Source organism: Bactrocera oleae, chromosome 3, assembly GCF_042242935.1.
Source record: "Bactrocera oleae isolate idBacOlea1 chromosome 3, idBacOlea1, whole genome shotgun sequence".
NCBI lineage: Eukaryota > Metazoa > Arthropoda > Insecta > Diptera > Tephritidae > Bactrocera > Bactrocera oleae.
The window spans coordinates 10,487,271-10,506,926 of record NC_091537.1 but is presented as its reverse complement, the minus strand read 5'-3'; the positions used below and the strand labels follow the sequence as shown (position 1 = coordinate 10,506,926).

Genomic DNA, 19,656 nt, shown 5'->3' with positions numbered 1-19,656 from the left:
CGTAATAAATTGTGGCCGGCTTCAGTTGTAGATACTCACGTATTTTCGAACATTGTACAAATGGATCACCGGTCATTCCACGCGGGCAAGTACAGATAGGGCTATGATTCTTCGTCGTGCAAATAGCCCGTATGCCGCAAGTATGTAAGCATGGATCAACACATTTGTTGTTTACACATGCGCGTTCTGGTGCACACTCCGAACTGACCACACACTCTGGCCGGCAATTAGGTGGTTGATTGATGAAACCAGATTTGCATGAGCAGACAGCTTGGTCGTTTATGCTGCGACAGATACTATTTGGTCCACAAGGTGATGGCACACATGGATTGATTGGCGGTGGCGGTGTAACTGGTATCTGTCTGCATTGGAAGAATGGATCTCCACTATAACCAGGTGGGCAGTTGCATGTCGGCACATGATTCTCCACTGAGCAAATGGCAAATTCACCACAAATGTTGTCACACGGGTCAACACATTTAAAGCGCACACATGCCTGAGCTGTTGAACAATCATCGTTAACTTCACATTCTCGTCGGCAACCGCGTTCTACATCGTAAGGATTACCCTCAAAGCCCTCATGACAGTAACATGCGCCAGCGCCATTACGTTCTCTACACTCGGCATGTGGTCCGCAAGGTGAAGGCTCACAGGGCGATGTGGGAGGTTGTTTTGGCAAAACTGGTTGTATTAGATCACAGCCCAATATTGGATCGCCTTCATAACCATCGGCACATGAGCAGATGGCATTATGTTGTACCACTTTACAGAAAGCATTGTTACCGCAAGAGCCGGGACAAGGATCGACGCAACGTTCATTTTGGCATGACAGATTATTTGGACATTCATCATTGTTCGTGCATTCCGGACGGCAGTTTGGTGGACGACCCACATAGTTAGTTTGACATGAGCATGCGGCTTGACCGCCAATTTCACGACACAAAGAGTTCGGACCACATGGTGAGGGTACGCATGGATTTTGTGGATCACGTACTGTTTCTTTTTCTTCAATGCAAGATGTGAACGGATCGCCAGTTAAACCAGGCGCACACGTACAAATTGGATTATGGTTAACTACTTGACAGCGGGCATTATTGCCACACGCACCACGACATGGATCCGCGCACTTTTGATTTAAACAAGCCCTATTCTGTGGACATTCCGAACTAACAACACATTCCGGCTTACAAGATGGCGGTGCGCCCACAAAACCATCAACGCAAGAGCACACAGCATGTCCATTAGATTCACGGCATTCACTATAGGGACCACATGGCGATGGTTGACATGGATTTAGTGGTGTGAACGTTGTTACTTCGATCACAGCACACGAACGATGCGGATCACCGGTGTAACCATCGAAGCACATACAATTCGGCGCATGATTCAAGACACGACATTCCGCATTAATGCCACATACACCAGGGCATGGATCTTGACATTTATTATTGATGCAAGCACGTGAACGATCACAGTCCGAATTTTGTACACATTCTGGGCGGCAGCCGCTATACGGGTCACCAAAGTATTCAGGCAAACACGAGCAAGAACCAGCGCCATTACGCTCACGACAAACCGCGTTTGCGCCGCAGGGACTGGGATTGCATGGGTTGCGTGGTGCCTCCGTTGGGGTCACTGTAAACAGGAACAAAAAATAGATATGATGTGTTAAGTACAGTTCGAGCCAAGGAATGCTGATAGTAGGACATCTGAGGCACTTGTTTGTTAATTTTGATTTACTTTACAGAACCATTTTCTATTAGTAAAGACTTAAATGCTCAAATGTCCTTCGAAAGAAATTTAATATTATTTGTAGATATATACTTTTTACAATGGCACAGCCAGAGAAAGGATCTCCAGTATAGCCGATTTCACATTGGCACGTCGGGTTGTGTTTAATAACTGTACATTGTGTATGTACACCGCATGCGCCGATGCAAGGATTCGTACATTTCTGATTGGTACAAGCTAAATCAGCTGGACAGTCTGAACTACTTAAGCACTCGGGACGGCAGTTAGGTGGTCGCCCCAAGTAATTAGGCAAACAGGAGCATGCAGGTGAATCGCCAACCTCGAGACATTTCGAGTTGGGTCCACACGGTGAAGGTACACATGGATTACCAGGTTTAGGTACTACAGGAGACACGTCCACTACATACATATACACAGGCAACAGGAAGATAGTTTAACATACAGGTAGATGGACAGTCAGGCAGCAGGCAGGCAGGCAGTGTTGGATAGGTTTTGTATACCGTAGTAGTGTTTTCATAGTTTGTTGATAATAAGTTTTAGATGACATAGTAGTAGGTAGAGTAGATAGGGTTTTACACAGTCACAAAATACATATTTATAAGGAACACATAAAAGTAGAAAAATGTAATAAAAAGAGAGAAATACAGTTAGATAAACATATATATATATACATGCAAGAATATGAAAAAGAGCTGACCGCGGCTGACTTTGCGTTAGAAACGTGCCGTTTAGCAACAAGTCTCAGAGGCAACTTAAAGCTCAAAGCTCTCTCACTTCCTACTTCTAACGCCAAGCTACCGCAGGTTAGCTTCACAAAAACTACACATGCTTACGTTTAATTTTAATACATCTACTGAAGGGATCGCCGGTATAACCGGGTGGGCAAGAGCACGCCGCATAATGATTAATAACTTGACAGCGCGCTTCACTGCCGCAAGTACCAGGGCAGGGATCAACACATTTCTGATTTTGGCATGCAAGATTTTGTGCGCAGTCTGAGGAAACAATACATTCGGGTTTGCAATTCGGCGGTGAACCAATGAAATTTGTCTGGCAGGAGCAAACAGCATGGCCATTCACCTCGCGGCATTGACTGTAGGGACCACATGGTGACGGTACGCAAGGATTAGTATCTTTCGGGGCTGTATGGGTAATAAAGATAATGGGTTGTGTGATTAAGTAGTCGACTTTGGTGGGGAATTAGTAAGATTGTTGCAGTTCATACTTGGTGCTGGCGGTAGTTGTGGTATTTCACGGCAAGCGCTTAGTGGGTTACCCGTGTAACCCTGTAGGCAATGACATGTTGGCGCATGATTATTCACTCGACATTCCGCATTTAAGCCGCAAACACCTGGGCAGGGATCTGAGCATTTGTTGTTTACGCACGATTTGTCACGCGGGCAATCGGAGTTGGCAATACATTCAGGACGACAACCACTATACGGATCTCCAAAGTATTCGGGCAGGCAGACGCATGAACCAGCGCCGTTGCGCTCTCTACATTCGGCATTAGGGCCGCAAGGTGAGGGAACACAGGGTGTAAGACGTTCTTCGGGTATAGCGGTGGCTAAATAAGTTAACAAGCGAACGAGTATTATTGAGTGTTCCTTCCGAAAAAAAGGATTATAATTGCTTACGCGTTGGATTGCAGCCAGCGAAAGGATCACCGGTATAGCCAGTATCACAAATGCATACTGGAGAATGATTTACGACATTACAGAAGGCATTGAAACCACAAGAACCTGGACATGGATCTTTACAACGCTCATTTATACAAGCCAAATTGGCTGGACATTCCGAGTTCAGCGTACATTCTGGACGGCAATTTGGTGCACGTCCTACAAAGTTCGGTAAGCATGAACAGACTGGCGTTTCACCAACAGCGCGACATTGTGAGTTCGGTCCACATGGACTTGGAACACACGGGTTGGTTGGTCTTGAAGGCAAACGTGGTTCTTCTTCTAAATAATATATAACGTTAATAAATATGACCTAACTCGTACTTGAATAGGCAATGGTCTTACGTTCTTTGATCAAACAACGTATGAAAGGATCTCCTGAGTAGCCAGGTGGACAACTACAAATCGGATTATGGTTTGTGACCTTACAGCGTGCTTCGTTGCCGCAAGTGCCCGGACATGGGTCTACACAGCGCAAATTCACACAAGCCTTGTCCTGCGCACACTCGGAGCTAACCGAGCATTCGGGACGACAAGACGGCGGTGCACCAATGTAATTGGTAATGCACGAACAGACTGCATGACCGTTCACTTCACGACATTGGCTGTAAGGGCCACATGGCGAAGGGCGGCAAGGCTGTACGGGTTCGATGTCTGTGGAAATTAACCGAGGTTACTAGATAGTTCATTTCTATATACAATATATGGTAAATAAGAACACTGTACGTTTTGGTTGTTCGCGACAATATTCCGAGGGATTACCAGTATAACCAGACGGACAACTGCAACTGGGCGCGTGATTAATTACGTGACACTCGGCACCAACGCCGCATACTCCTGGACATGGATCGCGACATTTATTGTTCATACAAGCGAGATTTTTCGGACAGTCGGTATTCAATACACATTCGGGGCGGCATTCCGTGTATGGATCTCCAGAGTACTCAGGCAAGCAGGTACAAGCGCCAACTCCGTTTCGTTCCTTGCACACAGCATTAGCACCACAAGGGCTGGGATTGCAAGGCATAGGAATTTCTGGCGGTATGTTAACTAATGTGCGAGGAGGAAATAAAGTGTTTATGTAAGCGTTGCATTGTGTCAAAGACTAACTGATAATACTAATAAAACTCAAGCATGTCTATGTGTAAGCTTACTTTGTGGACTACATTCTGAGAAAGGATCACCCGTATAACCTTCCAAGCAACGGCAAATTGGTCTATGATTATTTACAATACATGTCGTATATGAGCCACATGAACCCTGGCAAGGATCTTGACAGCGTTGATTGATGCAAGCCATATTACCGCGACACTCCGAATTCGATGTGCATTCGGGTCGGCAATTCGGTGCTCTGCCGATGTAATTGGGCAGACACGAGCACACAGCTTGACCGTTTGCATTCGACACTTGACACTGTGAATTCGGGCCGCACGGTGATGGTACACATGGATTTATGGGATCTCTTATAATAGGACGTTCTACATACATATATGGTATATACATATATACAGCGTAAAGTATTCAACATGCAACCAGAAGAATATCCACAAAAATGAAGATACATAAGCAAAAAGAGAAAGAAAAGTTCGAATAAGTAACAATGAAATGATATGGATGGATGACGACTAGCAGGAGAGCGCACTAGGCGCTGTGAAGCTCTCTACGTAAAATGTCATGCAATAAATAAATATAACAAACTTCACAGCACATTGTTCGCCCCCTTGCTATGTGTGAAAAAGCGCAATGTTCTTACTCTCTTCGTAGATGCAGCGTGAAAATGGATCGCCAGTGTAACCAGGTGTACATGAGCAAATCGGATTGTGATTGACGACGCGACAAAGCGCATTATTTCCACAAGTACCGGGGCAGGGATCTTTACAACGTTCATTAATACACGACTTGTCTTGTGCGCAATCAGAGCTGCTCATACATTCCGGACGACAGTTGGGTGGTGCACCCAAATAGTTCGGTAAGCATGAGCACACTGCGTGGCCATTGACAGGTCGACAATTGCTATACAGCCCACAAGGCGACGGCTGACAAGGGTTGACAGGTACCGGAGGTTCATCTACGGTAGTGATAAGAGTTTTGGTTTTGTCAGTATGGGTGTTACTATGCATAGTGGGTTAGTTAGGGTCTTACATTTCGGTGGCGGCTCTGGTATGGGTGAGCAACCGCTGATTGGATTTCCAGTATAGCCGTTAAAGCATTCGCAGTTCGGTGCATGGTTAAGGACGACGCATTCGGCATTACGCCCACACATACCCGGACAGGGATCGATACATTTGTTGTTGATGCAGGCGCGTGTCTTCGGACAATCCGAATTAATGACACACTCCGGTCGACATTCAACATATGGATCGCCAAAATATTCGGGTATGCATTTGCATGAGGCCGCGCGATTGCGCTCCTCACAAATAGCATTCAAGCCACATGGGCTGGGTCGACATGGTTGAACTGGTTCATCGGGTACTGTAAATGTTGTGAATTATTTCGTTTAATAAGGTTTTGCTCAGTTGAGAGGGGTAAAATTAATTTGGACATACTTGGTATGACTTTGTAGCAGCCAGAGAACGGATCGCCGGTATAACCCGGCTCACAAATACAAATCGGCGCGTGCGCACTGACCTGACAGCGTGCATTGTTGCCACACGAACCTACGCAGGGATCGGAGCAACGTGTATTCATACAAGCCAAATGCGCTGGACACTCTGAATTGATTGTACATTCCGGACGACAGTTCGGCGGACGACCAATGTAATTGGCCACACATGAGCAAACAGCGCCGGAGCTAGAGGCACGACATTGTGAATTCGGGCCACAAGGACTGGGGATACAAGGGTTTTGTGGTGGTATACGTGGCGTATCTAATGGTTCTAAAAACAAGTAAAATCTCGTTAGTGATTTCTGGTCTATAGGGACTTCGGCACGTGAATAACATACTTCTTTCAAGTAGACATTGCTGGAATGGATCGCCAGTATAACCATCAATACAGCTACAAATCGGTGAGTGGTTGGTAACGCGGCAACGTGCATTCTGACCACATGTTCCGGGGCATGGATCTTGACAACGCATGTTAATGCAAGCTCGGTTCGAAGCGCATTCAGAACTGAGCATGCACTCTGGTTTGCAATTCGGTGGTTGACCCAAGTAATTGGGTAGACAAGAGCAAACGGCGCGATTGCTTGTCACACGGCAAGTACTGTACAAACCACATGGTGAGGGACGACAAGGATCACGCGGTATAGGCAAATACATATCTAAATAATATTACGCAAGCAAGAGAGAGAGGAAAACAGAGGAAGCTTTGTTAGATCGAGTGACATTTTGCATTTTTCTTGATTGTATCATACTTGAGGGTTTCTCCTGGCAGCTACGCATTGGGTTGCCCGTAAAGCCGGAAACGCAAGTGCAAACCGGTATATGATTCGAAACGCGGCATTCCGCATTGAAACCACACAGACCTATACATGGATCAACGCACTTCATATTTACACAAGATTTCGTGGACACACAATCGCTATTCTGTACACACTCGGGTCTACAATTTATATACGGATCACCGAAGTAATCTTGAATGCAGGTACATGAACCAGCACCATTGCGATTTCGGCAAATGGCGTTTGAGCCGCAAGGCGATGGATTGCATGGATCGGCGGGTATATCAGGCACTACGACTATAAACCGGATAGAGAAAATTTAGATGGAGGGGATAGTGATGAGTGTTTTTGATATAGTGATAGAGGTTTTGTTCAAAATATATAGACATACATATTGCAATGGGTATGTACCGTAAATTATAATGAAAGTATACAAAATATAAATACATACAATACTTAAAAAAGCAGATTTTGAAGTCAGTAATCGAAAAGTGAAGTTTTATAGGTATTTTTCTCTCTCTCTGTTAGATATAACCATAAGGTGGGGATGGAAATGAAAAGGAAATATATGAAACAAAAGTATATAATCAGGAAAATCCTTCAAATAGATAAGAATGAAATGAATTTTGAATCAAGTGAAGAACTCAAATGGAAGTACTGGAACGAAAATATGTGAAATGAGAAAAGTAATCAAGTGGAATGAGGGATGACGGAGTTGAATATTGAATAAATTTTAATTGATAAATAATAAACCACATGGAAGATATGAAAGCGAATTAAAAGCTTTTAGTTTAAAAAATTTCACTCTTCGATATCTGACTCAAAACCAACATAAAAAGCTTATATCTAAAGATCATCTGGAATGTGAAAGTACTATTTAAACATGCAGGAAATAAAAAACAAATAACAGTATAAATAAATAAAAAGAACAATAATCAGGCACATAAAAAATTACATATTCGGAAGGAACCATTAACCTTTACAAATGCAAACTGAAATAAATATATAATATTAAGATTGAAGAAGCCATTGGCATCAGTGAACAGCTGGCTTTGGAATTTGTTCTGTTTCCAAGAAGCAGGAAAAAAGAGTAAATTTGAAACAGGTACTCACTTTGCGGTGTATTGCAACCAGCATACGGGTCACCTTCGTAACCCTCGAGACACGAACATACAGGCTTGTGATTTTGTGCTGTGCAAAGTGCATTAAAACCGCAAGCGCCAGCACAAGGATCCTCACAACGTTGACGTATGCAAGCGCGATTTGATGGACAATCTTGATGAATAACACATTCCGGACGACAATTGGGCGGTGCACCAAACATACCCGGCGAGCAACTACAAGCAGCACGATTATCGACTTCCCGACACTCGGCATTAGGACCGCAAGGGCTGGGTAAACATGGATTAACCTTTGGTGGTGGTTCGCGAGCTGTGAATAGTGTAGAGTTTAAGTCAATTAAGACGTTCTAAAATATGAAACAAACGTGTTAAAACTTACGTTTCGGTGTACATTGTTCGAACGGATCACCCATATAGTCGACTGAACATGAGCATATGGGATTGTGATTGACTACTTGGCATTTGGCATTGAAGCCACACGTACCAATACAAGGATCTACGCACTTTTGATTGATACAAGCCAAATTTTGTGAACACTCTGAGCTGACAACACATTCTGGACGACAGTTGGGTGGTGCACCGAAGTAACCTACTTGACAAGAGCAGGTTGGACGACCATCAACCACGCGACAAATACTGTTGGCACCGCAAGGTGTCGGTTCACATGGGCTAAGTGGTCCAATTGCTGTAGAGAATGCAATAAAATAAAATTTCGGTTCAGACGAACTAAGCATAGGAGCTCGTTGAAAAACTAGTAGTGCATATACTTACGGTAATCTTCACGCTTACAACCGGTAAACGGATCACCTTCGTAACCACGTACACAACTACATGCCGGTATATGGTTGACCACAGCACATTCGGCATTCGAGCCACAGGTGCCAACGCAGGGATCGCGACAATGTTGTTTGATACAGGCCAAAGATGATGGACACTCGGCATTATAAACGCATTCAGGACGACAACCAGTAGTGTAGGGATCACCAATATACGGTTCAATACAGCTACAACGAGCTTCACCATTACGTTCGCTACACAACGCATTCTCCCCACAGGGGCTTGGATAGCAGGGATCGATGCGGTCTTTTGGTTCTTCAAAATAAAAATTGTGTTAATTAAAACCCCTTTTCACGTTTTCACGTTGTTACTCACTTTCATCGATTTTAGAACAACCGACGAAGGCGTCTCCCTCATAACCTTGATCGCAGCTACAGTGTGCCGCATGTGCTATCACCGTGCAACGTGCATTGTGTCCACATGTGTTCGCACATGGGTTTTGACATTTCTCCTGTATACACGCCTTGTCGGCTGGACATTCAGTATTTAGGGTACATTCTGGACGACAATATGGCGGACTGCCAATATAATTGGCAACACATGAACACACTGGACGTCCTTGTTTTATTTGGCAGATGGAATTTGGTCCGCATGGCGACGGTACACATGGATTTTCAGGTTTGCGTTCAGTGTCTGTACGTTCTTCTGGTATACGACTGCATGACACAAATGGATCGCCTTCAAAGCCGGGCTCGCACGAGCAAATTGGGTTGTGGTTTAGGACTTCGCAACGTGCTTCTACACCGCATGTGCCAGGACAAGGATCAGCGCAGCGTTGATTAATACAAGCTTTGTTTAATGGACACTCCGAGCTTACAACACATTCTGGTTGACAGACTGGCGGTGAACCCTTAAAGTTCGGCAGACATGAGCAGGCCGCATAACCGTCAGGTGAGGTCAAGCAACGCGAGTTGGGACCACATGGTGATGGTTCACATGGATTACGTGGTCTGTCTGCTGGTCTTTCTGGTGGCAAGTAGTATGGATTGCATTGAACAGCAGCGTCACCAGTGTAACCTTCGACACACAGACATACAGGAGCATGGTTTACAATGCGGCACATAGCGTTAATACCACATACGCCTACACATGAGTCTACACATTTCGAGTTGACGCAGGATTTATCAGCAGGACAATCTGAGTTAAGCACACATTCTGGACGGCAACCAATGAAAGGATCACCAAAGTAGCCCGTACGACAGATACATGTTAATGCACCATTGCGTTTCTTACATTCAGCGTTAGCGCCACAGTGTAGTTTTTCGCAGCTCGGCGATGGTGCTGGTACGAACGGTGATGGGGGTGAACAGTGCTCATATGGATTGCCATATAAGCCAGGTGGGCAACTACAGATGGGATTGTGTTCATAGACATTACATACAGCATTGTGTCCGCATGAGCCTGGACATGGATCCAAGCAGCGTTGACCTAGACAAGCGCGATCGAATGGACAGTCTGAGTTAGAGACACATTCAGGTCGGCAACGTGGATTTGTTTGAGCATTTGGTCCAAAGCATGGGTCGCACAATGCTACACCATCACCATAAATGGAGCAGACATCATGTGGTCCACAGGGGGATGGCGCACATGGATCCCGTGTTATATTTTTAAGCACTCCAACGGGTATACATTGACGGAAAGCATCACCGGTGAACCCATCAAGGCAGGCACAGAGTGGTGTATGTTGTTGTACTCTGCAAATGGCATTAATGCCACACACTGTGCCGGCACATGGGTCGATACATTTGTGGTTGATACAAGCCTGTGCTGTGCCGCAGTCAGAATTGATGTCACACTCTGCGCGACAGCCACTCTGTGGATCGCCTAAATAACCCGGCAAGCAAGAGCATACAGCACGATGATTTAATAGCTTGCATTCACTATTTATGCCACAAGGACTAGGCAAACAGGGATTACGGCTTGGTGTCTTCGGTATATCTAGTGCGTAACAACGTATACCTGGATTACCAGTGAGTCCAGCATTGCAAGTGCAAACGGGATGATGTTCTTGCACGCGGCAATTTGCTCCTTGACCGCAAGCACCTGGACAAGGATCGTAACACTTGAAGCCCATACAGGCTCTATCGTATGGGCAATCGGCATCCACTTGACATTCGTAACCATGGCAGCCTTTAGTTGATGTAGGATCTCCAGATAAACCGTCAGGACAGATGCATGCGCTTTGACCATCGCCAGCAACAACACATTCAGCATTTGGACCACAAGGATTAGGCTCACAAGCGCTACGTGGTGGTTCGCGGCAACCTTGATAAGGATCACCAATATAACCTGAACGACAATAACATTCCTCACGATTGCCAGTAACATAACAATCAGCATTACGGCCACATGGACCTGGTGTGCATAGCTCATCGGATACTGGTGGTTTTTCACAAGCCTTAAATGGATTGCCAATCTTGCCATCTGGGCAGAAACAAACTGGTGTACGTGAGGAATCACAAACTGCACCAGGACCGCAAGGGCTGGGATCACATGGATTTACAGGTTCGATACAACCGCGTATCGTATTGGGACTTTCGACATAACCTGGTAAGCAAGTACATTTTGAGAAACCGTTGCTGAGCACAGCGCATTGTGTATTCGGGCCACAAGGTGATGGATCACAAGGGCTCTTTGGCACCTCGCATGGCACTAGCGGCGGCTGACCTTCATATTCGGGTAAACAGAAGCAAGTTGGTGCATCGTTCACCATGCGACAACCAGAATTGGGGCCGCAAGGATTCGGTCGACACTCATCGCCTTCGGGAACTGAAAGAAAATGCGGATGAAGTAATTTAAAAATTTCGCCTTTCATAAACTTTGTGAATAAGAAAACTCGCGGTGTACTTACTGCAATTCTTGAAGGGATTACCAGTGAGTCCTTTTGGGCAATAACAAATAGGATTGCCATTATCCAGCTCACATAGCGCGTTGACGCCACACGGATTTGGCTCACATGGATTAGTTGGTGGATTGCAAGCAACTTCTGGTCGACCGCCATAACCTGGTGGACATTTGCAGACACCGCGATGATTGACAACGTCACAAAGCGCATTGGCGCCACAGCGACACGGCGAAGCACATTTACCATTAATGCACGCCTGACTAGCGTCACATTCGCGATCCGCACGACAGCCTTGCAGCTGCGAGCATTCGATGTAAGCATTACCGACGAAGCCGGCCAGACAGCGACATTCAATGCCATGATTGACAGGTATGCACTCGGCATTCTCACCGCACGAGTCTTCGAAGCAAGGATTGATGCAACGACGATTTAGACGATCGCAGAGTTTTGTTGGCGGGCAGTCCTCATTGTATTGACAGACAGGCGTATGGTCGAGAGCTTTAGTGCGTTGTACCAGTAATAGTGACGTAACGTAACGACGTAAAGCGAATATTTGTGCGCAGTTGTTTTGGTTTGTTTGTTTACAGGGTGTGAAATATGTGTTTTGTTTGGTTTTGTTTTAATTGTGTATTTATAGGTTTCGTGGTGAATTTATTATTTATTGTAGTTTATTAATTTATATAAATTGATTTTGTTGTTGCGGTGTTCAGGAGAGTACAAATTTTTTACAGGTGATTGGTGTGAGCATATTTTACAGTGTTTTGAAATAGAAAATTAAAGAAACAGTTGCGAAATTAGAACTTGCAACAAAAATGTTATGCATGTGGTGCACACTTTGCACAGAAGGATATAACAGTAGAACTTTTATATTTTTTTTAGGGTTGTCAGCATCCGTTGGAGCCATTCAACGTATTTGGACAGCGCGAGTTCATTCTATATTTATATTTTTTTATTATTCTATGGAGCTTTATTTTAAAGACTTCAAGTCCACTGTCAACGCTGACGACGAATGACTCCAATGTTTTGCATCCGGCACTTACCTGGCTGACAGCCTATAAAACCGTTGCCTTGATAGCCATCCACACAGCTGCAGTCGGCCACGTGATTTGCATTCATACAGACCGCATTTTGCGCGCAAGGATTATGCGCATCACAAGGATGCTGACAGCGTCGATTGATGCAAGCCTCCGTAATATCACAATCGGAATTTCGCGTACACTCAGCTACACGAAAAGGGAGGGAGAGGAAAGAGTAATCCATTATTAAAAACTCTCACGCAATCGTATAACCAAAAATAAAAAGTTCGTTCATTCAGTTTCTTGTAAGTATTTGTTGATTAACATTTGAGTATTATTTTGATATTAAATATTAAACGTTATTTTGTTTGTTTATTTTAGATGCAAAAATGTATTAAATGAATGTAATGATCGTTTGCTTACTTGTCCTATCCACGGGCGAGCATTTAATAGTCGGATTACCTTCATGCCCCTTGGGGCACGAACATATCGGCCGATGCATTTTCGCCACACACTTAGCAGTAGGCGCACAAACATTTGCAAATTCGCAAGGATTATGACATAGACCCATGTAACATGCTTCGTTCTCAATGCAATCATTGTTCGACTGACATGGTTCCGGATTCTTTGGTGAGCCGGGTGATTCTACTTGTTAGAGGAGTTAGAGAGTATAAGTGCGTGTATGCGGTAAGTAAATTTTGTTTGTATTTAATGATGTAAAATGATATTTATTAGCACAAAAAAGTCGGTTAACCAAACACAAAAATTACTGTCTACTGTCAGTATTGGGAAGTTCTAGGAAATTGTTATTTACAACTGTTTTTTTTTTTCTTTATTAAATAGTGGAGGTAGTTGAAGTATGCATGCTTAAAAATATTATATGAAATTCAGTTTTTCAAATAAAGTATACGAAGTCCTCATTTCTCACAAACATAGTAGTAATAGCTATATACAAGAAAAATGTTGCATTTATGTACACGTATTTACTACTTTTTTCTGCTGGTAAAATAGAAACAAGACTTCAGTGAAAGCTCTTTGTAGAAAGCTTCCAACAAAAGTTTGGATAAGTATATACTAACGATTATATAAACTTGTATTACCCTAAACTAAAAATTATTCTCATATAATACTGCCGCCATATTTTGCAACTGTCAATAAAAAAAAAACTAGTTCTCTTCATGATTTCACCTCATCCATATGATATCGTTAATTAAACTTGATTCCGAAGTTATGCCAATATAATATATATACTGTATACTATACTATTTAACTATAATATTTAAAAGCAACAGTGAGCTTTCATTACTGGCGAAAGCTATACCAATATTGCAAAGCTTTCACTAGGTGGTTTATTTGCACACTTTCTTTGTTTGGAAAGCTAAACACTAATCTTGAGATCAGTTTAAGAGAGTGTTTTTATTCTGATGGCATTTGGAATAACTGTGTTTAATCACTTTTATTTAAGTAATGATATTTGGTGAAAAGCTTCAAAAAAGCTTATATCCAAAAACTAATAACTTAATACTTTTTAAAATTTTATCTACACATTTAATTAGTACAATCCTCTCTTTTGAGTGCAAGCTTTCGCAATAATTTTATTCTAAATTACTAATTTCTGAAAGCTTTCAAAAATAAAGAAAAGCAAAAAGATGTTATAAAAGTAATTTGATATAAAATGTGTCACAATATTTCAAAGTTATTATATTTTAGAGTGCTTTCGTTATTTTCGCCTTATTTCTAACGTGAAAGCTGCTATTAAAGCTTAATTGCTGAATAAAATTTGCCTAGGGAACATAGCACAACATATTTTTTAGTAAACGACCTGAAAGTTTCGTACTCTGGTGAAAGCTGCTTGCATAAGAGGAAATAAAAGATTTGTAATGAATTTGAAAATTTTTTTTGTACACATAAACATGCTTGTTTCGAATATTTTTGCGACTTTCCCTTCAAATCTAACATGCAAAGACAATTCTAAACAATTGACAGTCGGAAATCATGCAATTTCCTTACTGAAAGTTCACGAGGAAAATTACTCGCTACTAAATGTATACCTTTTGCACACTCCGTATCGCTTGTGTCCCCATCGCGACACTTGTTGCGACACATGCCCAGCACGCATAATTGACTAGAACCACAGTTAGTATGATCTGTACAAATGTTAATCATTGTGATATCAGTAGATGTGCTTGTTGGGGTTGTTGCTGCTGTTGTAGCAGTTTCGGTTGTTAAGTATTTATTAGTGGTGCCAGGTTCGGTGGTAGTTGCTGCCGATGACGTTATTGTTGTTGTTATGGCAGCCTCCGTTTGCACCGTAGTCGACATTGTTGTAATCGGTTCGATTGTCTCATAAACAAACGGTGTTGTTGTACCGGCAATAGTTGGACGTTCTGTCGTTTGTTTCGTTGCTGGTGGTGTTATCACCGGAAACATTGTTGTCACAAAATCACGTGCACCCATTGTGGTGGTTTGGTCTAACTCTTTCATAGGCTCCGTCACCATTGTCACCGGGAAGGTGGTACGTTGTGTTGTTGTCAATAGTGTGGTAAAATTATAATCAAATTCATTTGATGTATCGATGCGTGTAGTTTTCATTTTCGGTGTTGTTGTACGCGTATCAAACGGACCCTTAGTGTCCTCACCGCGTCGCGAGCTGCTGCTACTACTACTGCTCGATGTAGACGATGTGGCTGTGGAGACGGACACCTGAACCGCAGGCGTGGTTGCCTGCTCTGGCATGGTGCTGGCGGTTATATTATTCTCACCATCGCGATAACCTTTTGGTGGACCAGTTTTGCTTGCCGTCGTATTCATGTCCTCCTGCTCTTTTGTCGACTCGGTAGTGCTGGACATGGGCTTTTCAGTAGCGCTACTGGTGACTGGCACTGTGGTAGTGTCTTCATCGTAGGCGTTGGTTGTTGTGGGTGTGGTTGCGGTGCCGGACGGCGTAGTGGTAGTGATGGAGGGGGTGGTAGTGCTCGTGGTTGTGCCAGTTTGAGTTGTGTCGTTGATGTCGGTTGTAACATCAGTGATTGGGTTAGATGTGGTGATGGTAGTTGTTATATTGGTAGTGGTGGTTGTTATTGTAACGTTAGCTATTTGTTGTTGGTAATTTTTTTGTTACGTATTTACACAGGTAACGTAGGGGTGGGTATTATGGAAAATATATACAAAAACGTGATTACGTAAATATTTACAAATACAACAAAAACATTAAATAAAAACAAGGGTAATCGTGTAGCTAAATCTCATAAACTAGGTGTTCTGTGTGTGTGTGTGTGTGTGTAGAAAATTATTTTTGATGTTAAAATTAAATCTGTTTTAAACTGTATATATGTTTGTACAACAAAAAAGGTTTTGTAAATTATTTTTGTTAAATTGTTTATAGATAAATATATCATATATGATAATTAAAAAGTTAAAGGGAAATATCTTCAATAATTGATTTAATAATTACATATATACACAGTTATAGCTGTACAATTAACTTATTCCGTAAGTTTGGTTAATTTTGTGTTTAGGTGTTTTTTTTTTGTTTAATTATCGTGTTAAAACATGACAAAATTTTAGCGAAAATCAGTAAAAAGTTAGGTGCATGACACTCACCTTTGATGCAGGCGCCAGTTGTGGGATCACAGTTGGTGCCTGGCGGGCAGTGCTCACAGCCAGGTGTGCGGCCAGTTGCTGTAAGGTTTTTTATAAAGTTTCGATTTAGTTATGTAACCAATTAGATAATAAACTTCAAAAAAAAATGCATACTTTGACGACAGTGGCAGCCATCGCATTCGAAACCGGCATGACAATCGGCCTTTCGTTGACATTCGCAGACTGAAGAATTAAAAAAAATTGTATTTTGAATAATTTAACAACAAAATATACGTAACTTTTGATTAAAATAGTCTCTAGCTTTGGTTAAATATCTGTTCTGAAGCTTCCGGTTAAATTTTAAGCACTGGTTAATGAATTTACGTTATGATAAACTTCCTTAACCGAATTTAAACAGGCAATCATTTTATTTACATTAAACTGTTGACCACCATCAAAAACTTGGCTTTGGAAATGAATTGCGTTTCAAAATTATTGCCTCTACATTGAGTTTAACTGACTTCAGATTAACCTTAAATAGCTAAGTGGTGAAAGCAGTTGTCTTATTTCCACTACTAAATTCGTACTAATTTAAGCCATCGTTGCGTTTTTTTTTATTTTAACTGTCGGTTAATGTTATTTATTAAATGATCAGTTTATAAAGTAGAATTTTGTAAGAAATTTTGAAGCAAGTTCTTTAGAAAAGAACTTCGGATTCCACATAGTTTTTTATTTTTAGTTAGTGTTTTCTTATTTATTTGTCAGTTAAATTTTAACCAGCGGTTATATATTTCTTAATTACACTTTTTTTATGATTATTTGTTGGAATTATTGCATTTACTTTTTGAGAAATGTTTAATTAAACGACAGTTAAATATTTAACCGTTGGTTATTTTTTTACAAAAGCTGCATTCTAAATTCTGTTTTTCATCAATACCCAGTTTTCATCAATTATGTAACCAAATATCCATAAACCAAAGGCCTATAAACTCCCGATTAAATTTTAACCAGTGTTTATAATCACATAAAACTAACTGCTGATTATTTTGTGTCACTTAAAAGAAATACAAGCACTCTTAAATGCCATTATCACTCACCTTTCGAACAAACCGGTTGATGTTCAATCACCTGGCACTCCTGATCACGTCCACATGGATTGGTAGACGAGCAGGGATCCAAGCACACACTATTGATGCAGGCGCGTTGTGTTGGGCATTCATCGCTCGAAGCGCAGCCGATTTCTATTGAGCGTTGCATTAAGAACGAGATATAGTGCAAGAGAAAGGGACAGAGTTATAGGTTACGCGCGCAAGGCGAGAGAAAAAGAGGAAGAGAAAATATATGCAATTAGTTATATGCAGTGATATATATTTTTATTTTCAACTAAAATAATATAAATAAAGCAGGCAATTTTTGTTAAATATTTATATATGTATATATTTTTTAAATTTTAATTGTGAAAGCTAATATTATTGAACGCCGATTGATATAGTTATTTTTTTGTTTTGTGTAGTTGTGTATGTTTTTTTTTTAATAATTTAGTCAGTCAAGTGTAGTAATTTTTCCTCATTTGTTTGGCTTGTAGAATTTAGCAATAAATATTTATTTTTCTAAATAGTTAAGTTTCTTTTTTTATAAAAAGTAAGCGTTTACATGCAGCAGAAGCCTTTAGAAAGCATTGTTTTCATTTATAAACAAAACTGAAATGAGAAATAGCATTTCTACACTACACTAGAGAATAAAAATATATTTACAAAAGTGCCAGCATTAGTTTAGTTTACAGTTAGGTGGAAGTGTCTACATGCTTCCTTACATACAAAAAATAAATACATGCATTACTATACATTACCATAACTTACTAAGCACTACTACTACTACTACGGTGGGACATAAAATACCTTGTGCGTTTAGTAAACCGTTAACCAACATTAATAACGGACTACCACATAAATATATATATAATATTTACAAAAGTTTTTTATACATTTTATATATATGCATATTTGTATATAATTTTGTACTTAGTTGATATATATTATTTATATTATCAATATTGTTTTTCAAAAATGTTATTTTTTTGATTTAAATTATACTTTTTTATATTCAATTATTTGGTATCTTTCGATACTACTTTTTTTTTATAGTCCTACATTGAATTTCTTCGCCAAATATTTACACAAAAACATAGTTGCATGCAACAAATGTACGCAGGGTTGCTTCGTAGCGAGCGCAAGCTCAAAACCGTTGTCCTGGCAATACAAACATATAGTATGACTGGCTGCATTGGTGACACAAGGCATGCGGCGGGCGATTTGATGAACGAGAGAGCGAGAGAGAAGATAGAAAATGACAGAAAAATGTTGGAAAAGAGAGTGTGGTGATTAAAGAGGTGGTCGGTTGTGTGTGTGTGAGTGTGGGAACGTAATGAGTGTTGCAAGACATTTTTATATTTTTCACATGTGGAGCAACTAAAAATGTCTGAAAATTTCTATACTCTTAAAGAAAAGACACATATAAAGAGTACTCTAAACATTCAATACTCCAAACAGAGGTAACATGCAAAACATATAGATAACTGTGATATCCACGCCGCGAAGACCAACGTTGCAAATATTTTGTATGTAACTAAGGAGGGTAAATGCTTTCCAGGTTGATGATCCACAGATAGGGCGAAGATACTTATAAAGAAACATTCGATCCAATAGATGAATCACTAGAAGTGCTCATGAGCAGTTTTTGTACGCTTTGCTTTGGTGCGATTGTACGAAAAACTCACGAGAGCGAGAGCAAGAAGAAAATTGAGAGTTGGGTGTAAGGGTGTGTGCTTGTGTTGGGGAGAGAGAGAGAGTCCAGAACATATAAAAGATAAGGGTAAGAGCATACCATACACAATAACACAGACATATGAAATCAAATAAGACATTAGATAAAGTCAGCTGAGCGGCAAAGTCACATAATATACACTAATATTTATATGAGACACATTTGAGAGCGAGCGAGTGAGCGAATGTGAGCAAGAAAGAGCGAGCGACAAAACACGTATACGTTTAAATGATTGCGCCATACATGCATGACACGTCTATGATTGGTGACTCAGATACTTATGCGCTTAATTGTAATAATTTTTCCCCAGATAATAATTGCATTTCAAAACTTTGCCGCTCGACATAGAAACCGTACGAGTAGAGTAACATTTATTCAGCAGACAAATAGTAGTGTGTAAGAGAATAGAGTAATATAGAGTAGACTATGTGGATAGGAGCAGACGTCCTTGTGGTAGTTTCTACCGATCGTCGCCATAAACCGAAACCTCGCATTGCAAATTAATTCCATCGGAGACAAAGTAAATGCCTCCGACTTCAATTTTCTAACTAATAAAAACAAGCTTCTTTTCTTCGTTTTCTTGTCTTATACGTACATAAGTACATAAATACACACTTATG

At 41.2% G+C, this 19,656-nt stretch overlaps 1 protein-coding gene and 1 long non-coding RNA gene across 22 annotated transcripts in view; one reads left to right on the top strand and one right to left on the bottom strand.

The window, feature by feature from the left end:
* Window positions 1-19,656, bottom strand: part of dpy (fibrillin-like protein dumpy) — a 235,231-nt gene that overhangs the window by 43,187 nt on the left and 172,388 nt on the right. For 14 of the 21 annotated variants that reach the window (XM_070107428.1, XM_070107446.1, XM_070107427.1 and 11 more), the window contains 24 exons: window positions 17,311-17,454; window positions 16,388-16,456; window positions 16,235-16,312; window positions 14,683-15,723; window positions 13,055-13,276; window positions 12,656-12,838; window positions 11,622-12,113; window positions 9,086-11,539; window positions 8,705-9,025; window positions 8,313-8,618; window positions 7,926-8,243; window positions 6,786-7,109; window positions 6,375-6,692; window positions 5,978-6,307; window positions 5,574-5,903; window positions 5,185-5,499; window positions 4,586-4,909; window positions 4,158-4,481; window positions 3,777-4,085; window positions 3,390-3,713; window positions 2,978-3,319; window positions 2,586-2,894; window positions 1,825-2,151; window positions 40-1,635 (listed from right to left, as the gene is read on the bottom strand). In XM_070107428.1, the coding sequence (XP_069963529.1) occupies window positions 40-1,635; window positions 1,825-2,151; window positions 2,586-2,894; window positions 2,978-3,319; window positions 3,390-3,713; window positions 3,777-4,085; window positions 4,158-4,481; window positions 4,586-4,909; window positions 5,185-5,499; window positions 5,574-5,903; window positions 5,978-6,307; window positions 6,375-6,692; window positions 6,786-7,109; window positions 7,926-8,243; window positions 8,313-8,618; window positions 8,705-9,025; window positions 9,086-11,539; window positions 11,622-12,113; window positions 12,656-12,838; window positions 13,055-13,276; window positions 14,683-15,723; window positions 16,235-16,312; window positions 16,388-16,456; window positions 17,311-17,454 (11,100 nt within the window). The remainder of the gene's footprint in view (window positions 1-39; window positions 1,636-1,824; window positions 2,152-2,585; window positions 2,895-2,977; window positions 3,320-3,389; window positions 3,714-3,776; window positions 4,086-4,157; window positions 4,482-4,585; window positions 4,910-5,184; window positions 5,500-5,573; window positions 5,904-5,977; window positions 6,308-6,374; window positions 6,693-6,785; window positions 7,110-7,925; window positions 8,244-8,312; window positions 8,619-8,704; window positions 9,026-9,085; window positions 11,540-11,621; window positions 12,114-12,655; window positions 12,839-13,054; window positions 13,277-14,682; window positions 15,724-16,234; window positions 16,313-16,387; window positions 16,457-17,310; window positions 17,455-19,656) is intronic. The other 7 variants (XM_070107436.1, XM_070107447.1, XM_070107439.1 and 4 more) reach the window with 5 other exon arrangements.
* LOC118682257 (uncharacterized) overlaps window positions 1-19,656 on the top strand; it is a 131,288-nt gene that overhangs the window by 71,450 nt on the left and 40,182 nt on the right. Inside the window, exons 4-5 of the long non-coding RNA XR_011395657.1 lie at window positions 12,495-12,936; window positions 13,013-13,318. This is a non-coding gene — a long non-coding RNA (uncharacterized lncRNA). The remainder of the gene's footprint in view (window positions 1-12,494; window positions 12,937-13,012; window positions 13,319-19,656) is intronic.